Raw genomic sequence first — 18059 nt, forward strand, 5'->3', positions numbered from 1 at the left:
CTTTGAGCCAGTTTTCTGGTCTCATCTTCAATAGGACCTGCTTAGGTGACCTGCTCACCTCTTTTCCAGACAGTCAATTTGCAATCAACAGGAGTATTACTTTTACCAGTGACTGAAGTAATCAGCCATTCCTAAAGGACTCTCTGTCTACAAAGACAATGGTAGAAGTCCTTCATTGTGGTTTGAGTGTTGTAGAATGATGCACTCAGATGAAAAGGAAACCAATCATCTCCTGCAGAATGTGAGGTGTGTATGTGTGGAACTGAGATTTCTTTCTGCTGCAAAACCTTACCCCCAGGTCAGAGGTAGATGATTACCTTCCCACAGCTTCTGTCTTCCCACATTTGTGTTGTGCATTCATCTCAATCATCTCATCATGTACCACCATCTTGTAGTTCCCAACATGAAATGGTGTCATCTTATGATATTAATAGCTGTTTGGCATACAATACCCATACATATCAGAAAATAATTGTTCATACTGCCTTGTAGGCTTCATGAGACGTCACAGAGCAGAAGGAGAATGAATGAAAGTCCATCAAGGAATATAAACTATTTCAACTAGGAATTGCACTTATTTTTTACAGCAGAGGAGGTTTACAAGCCAATGAATCAACTGAAGTGAACATTTCACTGCTCAGAGATATTAAGTATACTAAATCAAAAGTGCACAGCACAATAAGAGGTAAGAAGAACACTGAGTCTGATGCATACAAATGAGATGCCACTGACAGGCCATCGATAGTGTTTGACATCTTTCACAAATTGATTATAAAATGTAGTTCCTTCTTCAACGTGGAAAAAGCCCTATTGGGTCATTCTGAATAACAGGTACGTGGTAGCCTAGTGGCTGTTTCTAGTTTGTCATGAAATGGAAATTGTGATTGGCTATTAAAAAACCCAAACAAAACTAAAACCAAACAACGCTAAATGCGGGGTCCTGCACTTTGATCACAACAACCCCAGGTAATGCTACAGGCTTAGGGAAGAGTGGTGGAAAAGGACCTGGGGGTGTTGGTCCACAGCCAACTGAATATGAGCCAGCAGTGTGCCCAGGTGGTCAAGAAGGCCAATAGCATCCTTGTATCAGAAATAGTGTGGCCAGCAGGACTAGGGAATTGTCGCTTTATACTCAGCACTCATGAGGCTGCATCTCAAATACTGTGTTCAGTTTTGGGCCCCTCACTACAAGAAAGACATGGAGGTGCTAGAGTGCATCCAAAGAAGGGCAACAAAGCTGGGGAAGGGTCTAGAGAACAAACCTTATGAGGAATGGCTGAGAGAACTGGGGTTGTTTAGCCTGGAGGAAAGGAGGCTGAGGGGAGACCTTACCGCTCTCTACAGCTACCTGAAAGGAGGTTGTAGCGAGGTGGGTGTCAGTCTCTTCTCCCAGGTAACAAGCAATAGGTCAAGAGGAAGTGGCCTCAAGTTGCACCAGTGGAGGTTGAGATTGGATATTAGGAAAAATTTCTTCACCGAAAGGGTTATCAAGCATTGGAACAGGGTGCCCAGGGAGGTGGTTGAGTCACCATCCCTGGAGGTATTAAAAAAAATAATGTGTAAATGTGGCACTTACTTAGGGACATGGTTTTGTGGTGGACTTGGCAGTGTTAGGTTTACATTTAGACTTGATGATCTTAAAGGTCTTTTCCAACTGTCGTGGTTTCAGCCCAGCTGGTAACAGGACCACGCAGCCGCTCGCTCACTCCTCCCGCCCCCTTCCGGTGGGATAGGGAGGAGATGGAGGAGAGAAAAGAAAAAAACCCTGGAACCTCGAGGACTGAGATAAAGGCAGTTTACTGGGACAACACACAAAAAAAAGGTTACAACAACAACAACAACGGTACTAATGAAAGAGTATACAAAAAGAGTGATGCACAGTGCAACTGCTCACCACCCGGGACCGACGCTCCGCCACTTCCCTCACTGAAAGTCGAGACCACCCCCCCCCCGGCCTGCTCCCCATTTATATGCTGAGCATGATGTCACATGGTATGGAATAGCTCCTTGGCTAGTTCAGGGCAGCTGCCCCGGCTATGCCCCCCCCCCCCCCCCCCCCCAGGTTCCTGTAAAAAATTAACTCTATCCCAGCTGAACCCAGGACACCAACCTAAATGATTCTGTGATTCTATGAAAAAGAAGAGAGAGCCCCATATGTCCACATAGTATCACTGTGGGTCTGAGGTCAGATCAGATGAAAGTCACCTGAAAATGATTTCTCCACATACGTTGCGCAAGCAACTTTATTATTTTAGTTAAATCAGAATGAAAAGTACTTATTACCAGTGCAGAGGAATAAATCATACAGTAACTGAAGTATTCACTTAAATATATGAATTGATAGTTGTAAGATAGAAAGAGAAAATAGAATAGGGACTTATCCATTTGTTGCACAAATACCATTGAGAGCAGGTGTTGGTTTGTGTGCAAGTACCTTACTGCTTTCCACAGCTAGAGAGAAACTGTCACTGTGCAAAGATGGAGACTTCGCAGAAGAAAAAACATAGACTAAAAATTTAGCCAAAAAAACTATGCTGATGGGGCTGGCAGGGTCTTGCTCTAAAAAGAATACTTTCTGTTTTCTGCCAAAGGAGACTCTCCAGCAGATTGTAAAGTAGGAAAATCATTATGTTCTGTTAACATGGCTATCTACCTCATTCAGTTTTGGATTTCAATACCCATCTGCAGAGTGAAACATTGCTCTTGCACATGTTACAACCTACTGCTGTCTCAGAAAAACGTAGGAAAAATCATTCCTGGAAAGTTCTATGTGCCTCCACATGGATTTGTACCAAGTTAAAAAAGGCTGTTCAATATGAGCCTTTAAAGTCTGCCTTGGGGTGTGTAAGGGAAATGAAACATTACAATAGTGGTGAGAAGAGGCATTTGTCTCCAAATAGCTGGAGTTCCAAATACCTCCAAGTATCCTTAAGTATTTCAAGCACCTTTACACAGAGTTTGCTCAACTTACCAGCTTGTTTTACAAGAGGAAGACCTCTGAGCAATGCAGTTTGTCTGGCTGGATACAGAGGAAGAGAGAGAAAGACTGAATTAAAATACCACACACAGAGAAAGCTGAGTCTGGAGGGGGGTAAATGGCTGAAGCAAAGGTTCCCAGGGACAGTAAAATAAAGGCTTCTCTGTCTAAACATGGACAGTCAGAGAAAATGCTTGCTTGTTCAGGACCTTTTTCTGAAGAAGGCACAGGGAATGGGAAGGTTTGAGAATTTTTGGTGTTATACCATGAACACAGACAAAGGTGTGGTAAAAAAATCCCAGGAATCCCAAAATCCAAGAAGGAAAGCTGGACAATAGATATTGTGCTGATGATCATCCTAATGTCTTGATCACCTAGTGTCTTGTCACAGTGCTGATTCTGTGAATAACTTCTTACTATTATCTCTATCTGTTTGTCTTGGTACCCATTACATGGGATGGGTCTCAGTGAAGCCTTTCTTCTAGGTGTTGGACATCCTCAGACCATATTTTTTCCAGTTAGCTGATGGTAGGGAATATTTTAGATCCCAGCATGAGCACTCAGAGAACAGAAAGGACTGTTGAACAAGTCAGTGACTTCCACATTCCATTGAGAAATGAGAATTGCTACAAATGCTGAGAACATAACAAGCCAACCAGCAACCTGGAAAATAGAAATGGAGGAAAAATGAAAGGACTGAAAGCAGACCAAGTCTGTATTGCAGTGTGATGAGCACTTCAGTGGCCAGCTAGCTGTTGACCACAGCCTTATTCACTGTTTTGCCTTCAAGTCTACAGTCCTTTGATAGCAGGTCAGACAAAGGGCTGGCAGGAATAACATAAGGCTGATGCCTGGGGCAAGGGATAGTCTGGACTGGTGTCTTGCATTCTCATTTATTTGGAAGGTAATCTCACCACTTTGAGGGGGGGAGAGCAGAACAGAACAAAACAAAACAAATCCATACCTTCCTGTGCAGCTTTTTCTCAATAGTGTTCATTTATAAAAAAGTAAACTGAAGCTTAGTGTTCCTTTTCTACTCCTTCCTCATGCCCATTTGTGTTCTGCCACTATATAACTTGCACAGTGCCCATGATCCATGGCTCCCCACTTGATATGTTCAGTTGGACCTCACTAGGATCCTTCCAATATTATTTTTCTGTGATATCTCAGAAAACTTAATGCTGAAATGGATAGGCATCTCACTGACCTGGAAATAAGCCTAAAACCATAAATTGGCCCAGGGAGCAGTAATGCATATAAACATGCCCCTTCTCAGTTGTGTAAGACACTTGTGCCGAGTGGACCTGGAAAAGTAAACAGAGAAAGAATTCCATGTCTGCTCTGAGCTTTCAATTTCATCAGAATTTCTTCATTTAATACAATGTTAATGATCCTTATCAGAGATCCCCACTGTACCAAAAAGACCAGAAAATGGCATTTTCAGAGATACTATGATTCTTAAAGTGAGCTCCTCAGGTAAACTTGGCATCAGTTCTTTGTTTATGAAAGAAGAATCACTAATGCTTTTCAGTAGGTGTATTAGTTATAGTTACTTAATAAATTGTGATAGTTCCTTTGGAACTCTTCAGTACTGATGTATAAACACAGTATTTCGTTCATGCAAGTACCACTTTGGAATATCATGCGATGCCCTGCTGAAGAGCTGTTACATTTTTACTGAAACTTCAGCAGAAGGAAGTCAGGGGGTTTTTTTCGCTGAAAGGATTGGTGTGGCATTTACTTTTCTGATGGAAAATAGTAACCTGGTGGCTAATAAAACTGCAGAAGGAACAGACCCTTCTCCTTTATCTCCCAGTTGAAGGAGTAGGAGGCAGATAGTAGAGGCATCTTTGTTCTTATCACTGAAGAAATGTGCAAACATATGCAGGAAAATGGCTTTCTGCAGCAAGCATGGAGCTGTACTCTTTTGTTTCCAAAACATTCCTGAAAGCATTGTTTTGCTCTGCTCCTAAATGGATGAAGAGCAGAGGCAGGACTACTTTTTGTACTTGCAAAGAGCAACAGGTTAATGTGGACACAGGCAACAAAATCTTTCCTGGCTATTGTCTTATTGTATTGATATGAGGAAGATTTTTGCTTCCAAAACAGGTGTGATGGCCTGGACCTGGATCCCTGTATGCCAGGCCCCTCTCTGCCCTTCTGCTTTTAATCAATGGGACAGAAAGACCAGGCAGACAACCTGGTTGCCCCAGTGGTGTGGAAAAGTCAAAGACACTATTCTGACCAGCTGACAGTATGTACTGGTTCTTTGTGGTTGAGTTCTTTAGATGTCATCCTTGACAAGAAAATACCTGTCCATGCAATTAAGGGTTCTTGAGCTGGCCCTAGTCTGAATACAGTGATTTTGGATTACATGGTTTGTAACCTTTTTTGCTCATGTGAACTCCAATAACTCTCTATTGGGTTGCTTCTGCATGGAAACAGGCATCACCTGGTGGAAGCTGACTCAAAAAAAGTAAGAAATCAGGAGCTGCCTTACACTGTGCATCTCTGCAGAACACAAAGTCTTGGAGTGATACTGGCATCTAGGTTCATTTCTGCTTTACTAATGGGAAGACTGAAGGAAGGAGATGCAGCAACATATGTCCAAAAAGCTCACAATATACAGACCATAAGTCATGGAAGAGAACCCAGAAGGGAGCACAGGAAATCTTACTAGGCAGAGATCCTGAAGAGCTCAATTCGTACATTCTTTCCCAGTCTCATTTTCAAAGAAGAGTGAGGCAAAAAACTACAGGAAAGTGCAAGTCAGCAAAACCATCTTGTAGTGTCAAGAACTCTCAGAGTAAAAGACAAAAATGAGGTTGTGCAGCCCATCCATCATCGACTGCTCTTTATTCCCTCCTGCTTGGCCCATCTGGTTGCCAGGAGTCCCAAGGCCATTGTTTTGTTTTCACCCAGTCCTAAGAGGGAAAATTTACATTTCTGTTGGGTTTAAACAAAATTGCAGGAGTTATTTGTGTACAAGATAATGAACTATGAGTAGTAAGTTTGGGGCTGTTTCATTTTGGGGAGTCAGAAAAGCTCATGGATGATTCGGTTGATTTTGCAAGGCATTGTGGAATGAAAGTGTGTTGCAGTAGCAATGAAAAAATCCAGACAACCTCTAGAGATCAGTGGGTTAGGTCTGGCTGTAGAATGCATACTCCTTACTCTCCATTTTATTTGAGACTGAACTAGCTTCTTCATAAAATGCTGTTTAGTGATCATTCACCTATCACTTTGTCTTAGATGCAGGGGAGCTTGGTGATATGCTGGAAACACCTCTTTCTTCTTTGAGGGTGAAAGGAAGTGCCTTAAAATGGAAATGCTGTCCAAACATAACATGCTTGGGAGCCTGCTGTTTCTTTTCTACATTTTATGCTAGAGAGAAGTTACACTCACACACCTCCCCTCGCCTTCTGCTCCTGTAGGCTGTAGTTTTGGGTTTTTAACTCTGTCTCCGACTAAGATATGTAGAGAAATCTGGATCTCAGCATGATGTTTACCTGTCTGTTTACTAGATCAGAATAGGTGGAGATACATCCTGCTGTGTAAGACACATAGGCCAAGGAGTCTACCTGAGGTATTGACATGGCAAATAGGTACCTAAACTCACCAAAGGTGGGATTGTGCTTTACTTGAAGCTTGATGCAGCTTTTGACTCCATTTCCTGGGCTGTGATTCAGGGTCTGTAGGAAACCTCAATTTTAAGTGGTAGCCAGAGGCAACTGAAGGTCACAGTGGGCTTCCATTTACTCTAACAGGAAGCCAGATATCCAGCACACATGGACACATCTCTGAGCAGAAACTTGAATCTAGCCACCCCTGTTGGGAACTGGATTTCACCCTGGTGGTGAGAACTGCTCTCTCAGCCAGTCTAGTTCATCCAGGTGTAATCAGCAGATGTAATGACTTTGCTGGAGGAAGGTAAACAGGTTGGAAATATAGCACCATATTTTGAGGGCAGGGGGAACAGAGGAGCAGTTTGTATTTTGTCTAAAAGAATCTTAGCTACTGGTGTGTATTTTGGCTGCAAGAGACAACGAAGCTTATGTCACAGCAGCCAAGGGGAATAATTTGAAAGCATCTCTGTAACATCTAAGGGATTTGGAGAAAAATACTTGGACAAGATCTGATTCTTTTAGATATGTTTGATATTGGGGAAAAATTTGCATATGAAATTTCTTTGTTCAGTGATGTCTTCATATAAATGCCAGCCTAGCTTTTCCTGACAAATTAGTGATTAAGTATCTTGACTTCTGAACAGAGTAAGGAGTCCCATAATGATTGCTATAAGGCTTTTTTCTTAATGGCAAATTGCTGCGGTTTCCCGTCACGACAATCTAGGAGAAACGACGCATCGCCAGGGTTTCGCCCTGGGGAGAAACGGACCAACACAGGTACTGTGGATCAAGCGATTTCTCCGTTTATTTGCTGCGTAACACTTGGTTATATACCATAGCCATGCGCAAGCCATCTACCGATTGGTTAACATGTGCTGTTCACGCGCCTAAAGCAATAGTTTGATTGGATAAGGTCTTCTGATCACGCGAATGATTCCTCCTGTCTTTGTCTTGCCTGGTGTCCTGCTTTCGGTCACGTAGGCCCATCTTGTTTAGCTTTTTGTGCTTATTTCATCAAACTTTGTAGCAACAGTTAGCCTTCGCTGCGTCCTTGAGGCCTGCTGCTTGCAGGTGCCTCTGGCTCAGATTGAACAGCCCCATCACGTCTCTTGTTCACTATGTGTCTATTTTTCTAATTATCCCACAGCAAATTAATCTTTTTCATGAGCCTTAAAATTGGAAAAGGTCTTCTTGTATACCAGATACAAGCTTTGTATTATGGCCTTGATAAAAAAGGTCTCTCTCCAGTTGATATCAACAGAACATTCTTAGTTCTGGTTCTGAAGTGATGCTGCAAAAATGAGTGACCCATTCCTGCTCCAGGACAGTACTCTGTGAATAGCTCCAGATGTTTGGATGATGTGATAAAAATCATGCTGTGATTTAGAAACTTGGAGACATCAGTTGTCCTGTTTGTTTGATCTAAATATAGCTTAGCCACAAATAGTACTACCAAAAAAACACCTGCAAAATTTCCTCAGGGCATGCCTATTTCAGATGAACCTCTCACTTCTTCCTCAGACACACTGAGAGGGGGAACTTCTGCAAAATCCTCTTGAGATCTAAGCACACACATATGCAGCCCTCTTGAAAGACAGGTATGGTGTGCTATTTGTCTGCAATATGAAGTGAGATTTGTGCAAAAGAAATTCTTCTGATTTCACTTAATTACCTTACCTGAAGCAATGTTATGTGCAAATTCCCATCACCCTTTGCTTAATTAAGAATGCCCAAGATGTTCCTATTAATCTCTTTCTCTGTAAATCATCCTTAAAAATCCTAATCCTCTTCCATATAGCTTTTGCAGCAAATAACTTTGCATGTCAATATTTAGGAGAATTTTTTTCTTTTCTTTTTTTTTTTTTTTAACAAGTAACAAATTGAGCACTGCTCCTGCAAGTTGGTTCTGTGAGTTTGTGTTTTCTGTGTAAAAGCTGGAGTAGTGTCAGTCAGCTATTGAAAGGTTAGCTCATAGAAGGTGGTGCTCCTGTGGCAGAGGTCAGGCAGTTTAAGAATTTACTTTCCCTCAGTTCAGGTGCAGGATCTGTTTGGGTATGTGCTCTTCACCCTTTTCCTTGCAATATTAATTCCAGTCACTTTCAGTTGCCATTTAAACCACTTACTTGTGCGGTCTCACAGAGTCACAGAATATCTGAAGTTGGCAGGGATCCACAGGGGTTGTCTAGTCCAATCCCATTCTCAAACAGGGTGACCTACAGCAGGTTGCTCAGGGCTGTGACCTCTGAAGTTTTGAATTGCTCCACAGACGGAGACTCCACAGCCTCTTTCTGCAACCCAATTTTTTTTTCTTATCTTTAAATGGGATTCTCTGTATTTTGGTTTGTATACATTATTTCTTCTTCTGTCACCGGGCACCAGTGAGAAGAGTCTGGCTCCCTCTTATTCATTCCCTTTCATCAGGTATTTACACACACTACTGAGACCCCCCCTGAACCTTCTCTTCTCCAGGCTAAATTGTCCCAGCTCTCTTAGCCTCTCAGTGTATAAGAATCTTCGACTCCTCTAATCATCTTCATGGCCCTTTGCTGGCTCACTACAGTAGCTCCGTATGTCTCTTGTATGTGGGAGCCCAGAACTGGGCACATCAATCAAAATTTGGTCTTGCCAGGGCTGAGTAGAAGGGAAGGATCCCTCAACCTGCTGGCAACACTCCTCCTAATGCAGCCTAGGAAGCTGTTGACTTTCTTTGCTGCAAGGACACATTGCCGGCTCATGGTCAGCTTGCTGTCCACAAGGACCCCAAGGCCTTTACTGCAAAACTGTTTTCCAGACAGCTGACGTGCTTGCCAGCTGTTTCACTGGGGAATGTTTCCCACATGTGCCCAAACAACTGAATTGCTGTTTTTCAGATGACTGATGATAACTTAAACCAGCAAATCTCACATGAAAGTGTATCTGAGTGCACTCATAGTATTTGGCTTAACATCTGATTGCCTAGTTCTTTAGCCCGTATAGATCAAGGGAATGACTATTAGTTTGGAATGCCTGCCATGCCACTTGTCTTCTAAACAAATGACCTTTGAGATGCTTTCCCTCATGGAAGTTTTTCATCCTTCTGGGGCAGGGCTGTTTATTATAGCCAGAAAAGTGACAGTTTGCACATGTTCTGGAGCTTTAGCCATGTCTGTGTTCTTCCTGTGGACTTGTCGAGAGATGTTGGAAATAATGTTGATTGAAGCTCCTTACTGATTAGTGATTATTTTGGCATTCTTTGTCTTCTCCTTATGGCAAGGTAGTTGTTATGGTTGGCATGTGAAAGAAGCCAAAAAGACCCAGGCTTATCATGTGAACAGATTCAGTAAGTGTGTCCTTCCCATCTGTTTTCTTGAAAGCTTCAAAAGTAGGCTTGAGTACAGAACTTCTGCTCTTCCCTTTTGCTTGTGTCTGTAACTGCAGCATCCCAGTTGCATGCAAATGAATTCTTTGGAGCCTCCACTGCTGAAATGCTCAAAACAGAAGCTGTTATCCAGGGAATGTTAACAACAAAGACTAAAGTTTAGGATGAAGAACAAATGAGACAGAAAAAAAGCTTTTAAATACCAAAAGTAACACAAAAGATTGGAGTTAAAATGTAGTGTAAAATTTTTCTTCTCCTAGTACATTTCCTTCCAATTAGTAGTTAACAGTGATAGCACAGTCCAACATTCTGCACATTTAGAAGGTGACTTTGAAATCAGAGGTGAATTAAGAGAGTCTGTGAGGATCCTGAAACTACATTCTTTTTCTTGTAGATGTCCTGTGTTCTGAATAACTGCAAAATCAAATGCCTAAAGTATTCAAAATATTGGTCTTGTCTAAGAGGCAAAACAAAGTTTGTGCAGTTTTATTCTTTACATGATGCGCTGAGCTGACTTTATAACTTAATGATAGCCTAGAAGCAGTGCTTAGAGGGAAAAAAATAATGTCTTACTGCTGCTGAATTCTGTTTCATAAGTAACTAGTGGAATACACTGTCTGGGTAGCTCTAAGTGGAGAGAAGCTAAAAAGAGATAAACTTGATAGATTATTGAACCAAAATCAGTTTGATCATCAGCAGAATTATTTGTTGAGGGGAATCCAGAAATTAAAGGTGTTACTGGCATTGGTCATCAATGATTTTTATGCACAGTAAGGCTGCTTGGGGAGGTCTCTGCAATAGGGATTTGTGACCCAGCTATCTGCATCACCTTTCTACTTGCTATGAAATTGTAGCTTGCTTGCAATTTCAGTTAGCCTTCCTTGCATCCCAGGAAAGAAATCATCAGATGGTCTGAGTCAATTTGCCCTCAAAATGCAAGAGTTCTTCTATTACTCTGACCCTGCAGAGGAGGATGCAAAATGAGAGTAGAGGAAGGCTGACAGTAGCTAGGGTCCATGAATAATCCAGCTGGGGTTTGTTTGCAGTCCCTGGGTGTCTTCCTCTTTTTATCCACAGGTTTCCCAACAGGATGGAAGTGTTGTTAGGAGACTTGTGGTTACCTAGCTAAATGGAGACAGCCATGTTTAGTTATTATTACTCACCTGGAAAAAAAAGTCTGTAACAACCAGATCTTGTCAGGCTTAAAATTATCAGTTTCCCCATGCTTCTCTATTGGAGATGTAAAGGGGCCATTTCTCTGTCACACTTTGGGGATAGGAGGGTTGCTTTTGTTTCAGGGCTGCTTTCAACTTAGAGCTCTGGGAAAACATGACCTGGAAAAGAAATGTAGAGGGGAAAAGCCACAGGATCTTCTCATGTCTCAACAAATTCCTTGGTAGTTGTTAGAGGCAGTAGTTAATCTGATAACTGTCATCTCTGGGACAATTCAGGAGGAATCATCTTGACAGGTTGCAGATGTTTCTCCATGTAAGAACCAAGGTTCCACCATCACCATTCCAAAAATTGACATGGAAAACAAGAGCAAACACGGTCCTCAGCACTGTTGACACACTGAAGAGGTAATTTATAAGGGAGGAATAAGGGGTTGTAAAAACTTCTTCCCTTCACTTAGTCTCTAATAATGCCAACAAACAATTATTTGAAAGGACTTTGACAGTGTCTCCTTCCAGCCTAAGCCTCTGAAAAGGCCAGATAACTTTGTCTTAGGCACAGCAAGAGATGTTAAGTGTGTATACACATACATGCAAGTGACTGTGTGTTACAACAAGGCTGTCTCAGATTAACTCGGTTAAGTCTCAGCCAGCAAGTAAGCCAATCTGGACCTGTCCTAACCCAGGAACAGAGGACAGTAACCAGCCACTTACAGTGTTCTTCCAGGGTGAAGGTGCCTTTTTTAGTAAATGATGCCAGCTGTTTTCCTGCTCCAGGCAAAGTCTAACACAACTCCCAAAGGATATGTGTCTTCACTTCATCCATGTAACCAGGCTTGATCCTGCTGCAGCCCTCCAGTGCTCTGATGATGAAGTATCACTGTAAATGCCCTCCCCCTTTCCCCAGCACCCGCCTTCCTCCCCAGGTGGATGATTGCCAGTTATTTGATAATAAAAATGCCTCTGAAATACAGGCTAAATGCCTTATGCAGCCCTGTGGGGGCAGAGGGGTATACAAGAAGCCTCCCCATTGGGATAGTTGTGCAAGAGCTTTGCACAATAACAAAGAGCTGGCTCAGAAGCACACAGGAGCTGAATTTGGGACCAATGTGCATGCAGGGGTAGAAAGAGGACCAGGCAGAGCCAGGATCCCACCTACATACTAAGCATTAGAGGCAGTGGTGTCCAAGGGTAGCTAAGACACATGCAGAGACGCTGCTTCTTTCTGATCCATGGTAGGAGCCTAGAAATCATCAATAACTCCAAATGTTTACTAATGCTGTGTGCTCCTACCTGTCACAGGATATGTAATTTCTGGCAACAATTGAGACCCTGATTACTCATCCCTGCAATCAAGATTTCAAATTCCTTTCCTAGACCTGGTGTCATTTCTTTCTGGAGGTATCACCTGCCTGTTACATTAAACACCTTCCAAAATCAATCTTCAGTCACTTGACTGAGCTGATGGAGTGAAAAAATCATGTGGACGGCAGCTTTTCCCCTTCAGGACTGCAGACCAATTGTGTTGCCATCATGCAAGTCTGCAGATGTAGTCTCTTCCTCTTACTGCCATGCTTCTCCCACCAGGTAACGCAGCTGATCAGGCTGGGTGCTTTGCCCACGTCCTGCCTCTGTGGGGAGTGTGCCTCCTCTTCAGTGGAAGGAGAAACCTTTTCAGATGCAGAGGGAGTAGAAGGAGGTCCTGAGTGTGGGGAAGGAGGGAGCTGGTGTCATGGTGGTTTTCCCACATTCTCACAGGACTGACTTTCTCTTGTGCTTTCTCTAGGGGCTACCAAAGACATGGGGAAGATGCTGGGCGGGGATGAGGAGAAAGACCCAGATGCTGCCAAGAAAGAAGAGGAACGGCAGGAAGCCCTCAGGCAAGAAGAAGAAGAGAGGAAAGCCAAATATGCCAAGATGGAGGCTGAAAGAGAAGTTATGAGACAAGGGATTCGAGACAAGGTAGGAATCTAGCTTTCAGCGCACAATGGGTAACTCATAATGCTCAGTGGAGAACTACTGTTTTCAGCTGATTTGTGACCAGTTCCCTGAGCACCTGGGTAGAGCCACACTTTGCCACACTGAACTTTCTAAACTTGTGCACTGTCCTTTGAGCTCTGTCCCTGTTTAAATACACCTCCCACACAGAAAAGCCCTGCAAAGTTGAAATAGAGAGTGAAAATGAGGAAAGAAAAATGTGTATTTTTCTCATCACCTGTTAAATGCTCACATTATTTTAAATGTTAGAGGCTTCTTTGTCCCTATGGGGGTGCTTTCCAAGCTTGCATTTGTTGTTTGTGAGAAGTATCATACTTCAGTGTGTTTCTGAGAGATACAGTCCAAGTATCTTCTGTATTGCTTCCAAGGCTTTCTTTGTGTTGACAGGTGAAATAGGACAAATGTACTCTACTTTTCATATTTAGGCTTCCACTACTCACAGGGGATTAATGTGAAAGAAAGAGATTTTCATTTATCTGAGAGGGAAGCTCTCTCTTCTACTTAAGTTGGTTCTTGTAATGATACAATTTGGTGTGAGAAGGAAACAAATAATTGTGAGGATTCAGAATGAGATTGAAAAGAAATGTACAAAACAAACATTTACTAGAGAAATAAACTTAATTTAAGGTAGCTGAACCCATTGTTACCATACATTAACTTTTAGAGATTGATGTGTGGAGGGAGAAGGTAGTTTTGCTGCCTCACCTTCAAGACTGGGTCAAAATTGTCTCTTTAGAATAACTTAGCTTTATAGGAAGAGGTCCCGGAGCTTAGATAACTTGGAAAGAAATGTGGGTAAAGTTTGGAGGAGGCATTTCTGATGATGAAGGCCTGTGTGTTGATTTATATCACATGCCAAAAACCAATATAAAATACCTGTAGACAGAATGAGGAGGTGCTGCTCAGTATAAGAGATGTTCCCTGTGCAGTGCCTAGCTCTGTGCAGGTTACAGTGCCCTAAGAACAAGTCTGGGAGAAGTCTTCAAAGTCTCATGACAGAGCTGAGAGTGCTGTCCATAAAAAAACCTATGTCTGCACTGGGCCAAATGTCTGACTCAATCCTTATGATTCAGGAGGGAAGCACAGATGAGGATGAATTGCTCTGGTGGCATAGTGCATCTTGTAAAGAGGTATCAAGTATTGTTCTGCAAATAAAGAAATTGGGATTATGCTTCAAAGAAAAGAAAGTACTTACAAGGAATTGTCTACCTGTGACACTGCCAGAGAAAGGTATTTATATGATCATTTAAAAGAGGGCATTAGTTACCAGACAGATTCAGGACACCTACCTGGTCAAAATTTATTGTTTTTATAATGCATTTAATGAATATATATCTAGATAGTGTAATATATTAATATAAACATATCAATGCGTGCAGTATATGTTTAATGTATGTTTATAGGTGGAACTGTTTCTAAGCAATGACATAGATCTGCATTAGGCATGAGGGAAAAGAAAGAGTAATGAATTTCTGAGTTGCAGGCAGATGGACTTATGCCCTTTTTTTCACTGGTCTCTGCCTCTTTTGATAGACCATTGAAGTGTTCCCAGAAGTAGATGGGAATTGCATTTTTCTTGCTGTTGGGCAAACTGCTGTAAAGTATTTAACAAATCTGAGATACCCTCTGTTACAAATCCAAGGTGATCTAGACTAGAATTCACAGATCCACGAGTAGGATGTGTACAGCCTGAGCTTGGATGAGACATGCAGCCAACAGGGGTTTCCCTGGGGTACTGTCAGCTATCCAGACTTTGCTGAGTACTGCATGATGAAGTCTCTTGGAAATGCATTGGCTCCTGAGCGATATGGCAAACAGTTGGCTCTGCAGGGAGAGTAAATGGGGATACTTGCAGGAATGTTATTTGACCTGAGTCAAAACTCTGGATTGCAGCTTTTCTAGTGATGTGGTGGGTTACCTTTGAGATTAGGAACAGGAAGTTGTGCTTTGGGGAGTGCACCTGGCTTGTGAAAACACAGGAGCTCAGTTCCCTGTGGTTTTCTTTCTCCTGGGGATAATCCCAGGTAGCATGCATTTGAAAGATGAAGCTGTTTTCTGCAGAATCTGAAAAGATGGATAAAGCTGTAGAAAGAAGCTGTTTGTTTGGGGGTTTTTTCTGAAGTTTGAGAGTTCCATGAAAGAGAGAGATTACTTTGTCCTGACACAGAGATGGATTTGATGATTTCAAGACTGTCTCCAACTGTTGTGAATTGGTGGCTGGAAATGTGAAACAAATGTTGAAAGAACAGAAAAAGGGGCTGGATTATTTCCTCTATTACTTATTTAGAAATTACCTTAATTTCTTCTCCAACTCCAGTAAAAGCAGAAATATAGAGAAAGAGAAAACTGAAACAGAGATTCTGTCTGGTATGTATACATACAGAAGTTGTTGTTAGCAGGTATGAATTAAATGTAGGAAGTGTTTAAGTATTAGAGGTCTCCCCCGTGATATTTGCTCATTTCTCACATAAAAGAGTAAAGAATGAGCATGTGAGTTGAAAGAGTGGGTAGGAACAGGTTATTTATGCAGAATACAAGTTGAAAGTGTGTGTCCTAGGTCATGAACTCACAGTCACAAAGTTACTCCCTTAATGCAGCTGCAGGATGTCAGGGAAACAAGCCAGGCAATCACGACTTCATCAGTTAGTTAATAAGGCCTACAGAAAGGACAGGCTTATCATGTTTGTTGTTTTGGCTTTTTGCCTTGGCTCTTCAACAAGTGTGATGAATGCATGTTTTTGTTTCAGGCTTCAGGAAATGTGGGAGCTATAGCAGAGCTTGAAAGGAATGATGACAGATACCACAGATATGTTCCAGCATGTGCTAACTTCAGATTTTAAATCCAATCTGTTAAACTGAGATACATATGTCCTCAGCCCAGCATGGCAGCTGGGCACAGAAATTACTTAGGGAAAGGGTAGAATGAATTATGCAGCAATCAAATATTTTTTCATAAAAAATATGTAGCATTTTCATTTGGAAATGAATTTTTAAAGATGACATTTGGACATGATATTTTGAAGTAACTGCCAGCTCCTACCCAACATTAAAGTCCAGCATCTGATACTGAAAATGGATGGAAAGAATGTAAAGGACATAACAGGTATACTCCAGCTTCCTTCTACCCCAAGGTGTGTGTATGCAGCTTGCTTTCTGATCTGATCTGGGCTTGATCTCAACGCTAATGCCTCACAGATCTTCTGGACCCTACCACAGCAGTCTCTGGGGAGAGGTGCCACACCTGTCCAAGACAGGCAAGACTTCCGAGAGGCCTTCAGTAGTGCCCTTGTGCCTGGTAGGTCAAGGCTGTTGCCAGTGCCCTGGTGGTAAGACTGTGGATAGCTAATATCCCTGTTACCTTGGTAATACCAAGTACTATCATCTTGCTGTGGTAGAGAAGCCATCTTGTTTCCAGTGCTCTTGGGTGGAATACTGCATTCTATAAACAGATGACCTTGTTTGTATTATATACCTGCACACCTCAGCAGTGAAAGCTGATTACTTTCTTCATGTAATGATCCATAATTACTTATTTACATAATTAATTATTTCCACCACTCTGGTAGAACCCAGGCCTGAGAGTGCCCTAGTCCATGCTCTGTAATTAACACTCTACCTGTCTTGGCTGCTAGTGAGACAATGCCTGTAGTTTGGCTTCCTGAAAATCTTACACATGCTTTAGAGAGTCAGTATTGCTGAGCCCATACTGAAAAGTAGTAAGACCTTGGTGGGTTCCAGCCAAGATGTATGTAAGCATAGTCCTCTGTCCAAATGGCTTGGCATCAAGACAGAATTTAGCTTTGAATTTAGATCATGCTTGAGATGGAGCATGAACTGCTTCACTAGCTATTCTATACTCAGTTCTCAGTGTGAAAGGGGGAAGTGTCTCTGGCCCAGCTTGTCTTTGACCAGCCTTATGTGCTGTGGGGAATAAAACAGAAGTTCAGTTATATTGATAAGGATTCTTGCCCTCCAAATTGAGCATGAAATCTGCATGAGAAGTATGGAAAGGTAGCAAATGGGAAATTCAAATGCTGGAAGAATTAGGAAGTTTATAAAGGAAGTTAGGAAATTATAATTGACCCTTTTGGGTGCCGTGTAAAGATTGTGGCACAGTGCTTAATTGCATGGCCATACGTTTATGCTTCTAGGAATCTCAGGTCTCCTGTTGCACAAGACAAGGTCAACTGTTTTCTTATTAAGCACATATTCAGTATTCCATCTCTGCCGTGCCTTACAATGTGTATTCTCAAGCTCATTTACTATGCAGTATCCAAATTCTGATGGCAACATAATGCATTTCCTCATTTGAGGATTTAATTCTTTGTTGCTATTATTATTATGCTTTCACTAACGTAGTTGGTGAGTTCAACGCAAGCATGGTTTCTTCTGAGATTTGTTTGGGTGGGGGACAAAGAGTTTTGTTGAGGTTTTTCTGTTTGCAAAGTACAAAAGCAGAAGGGTCATTATGTCATTAAAGCCTTGGTGGCAGAAGAATGTTATCATCTTGTTGCATCAGTGAGCCTCTATGGCACAGTCAGAAATGCTCAGGACTTCCTTATCCCTTTGCTGGCAATAGGGAAATGGTGAAGTCTGGCATTTGATATTTGTTCCTGCAGGCAGCATATCACACAGCAAAAGAATGTGCAGTCCTTGTTCTGTTTAAGTGTGAGTCCTTCTGTCTCTAGATATGTGCCATTAATTCTTCCTGTTTTTCTTACTGGGCCTTTAAATGCTCTCAGTTAGTTAGGTTAGGCAGTAAGATTCTCTGCAGTATTTGGTATTGTCCATGTTCCAGGAAAACCATGAAAGCTACTCAGTTCTTTGTAGGTATTTAAGATGTAATTTCCAGATATTCCATGGTTTAAGGTAGGTGGTATTGGAGTTTACTTCTAGAAAAGTGAGAACATTTGGATTGCTGGCAATGG

General features: G+C 42.0%; 1 protein-coding gene across 1 annotated transcript in view; it reads left to right on the top strand.

Annotated features, from left to right (window-relative positions):
* Nucleotides 1-18059, top strand: part of CPLX1 (complexin 1) — a 107566-nt gene that overhangs the window by 54706 nt on the left and 34801 nt on the right. Inside the window, exon 2 of the mRNA XM_010565470.1 lies at nucleotides 12920-13095. Within this exon, the coding sequence (XP_010563772.1) occupies nucleotides 12920-13095 (176 nt within the window). The remainder of the gene's footprint in view (nucleotides 1-12919; nucleotides 13096-18059) is intronic.

The sequence above is a fragment of the Haliaeetus leucocephalus genome, unplaced genomic scaffold, assembly GCF_000737465.1.
Source record: "Haliaeetus leucocephalus isolate CR32 unplaced genomic scaffold, Haliaeetus_leucocephalus-4.0 Scaffold192, whole genome shotgun sequence".
Lineage (NCBI taxonomy): Eukaryota > Metazoa > Chordata > Aves > Accipitriformes > Accipitridae > Haliaeetus > Haliaeetus leucocephalus.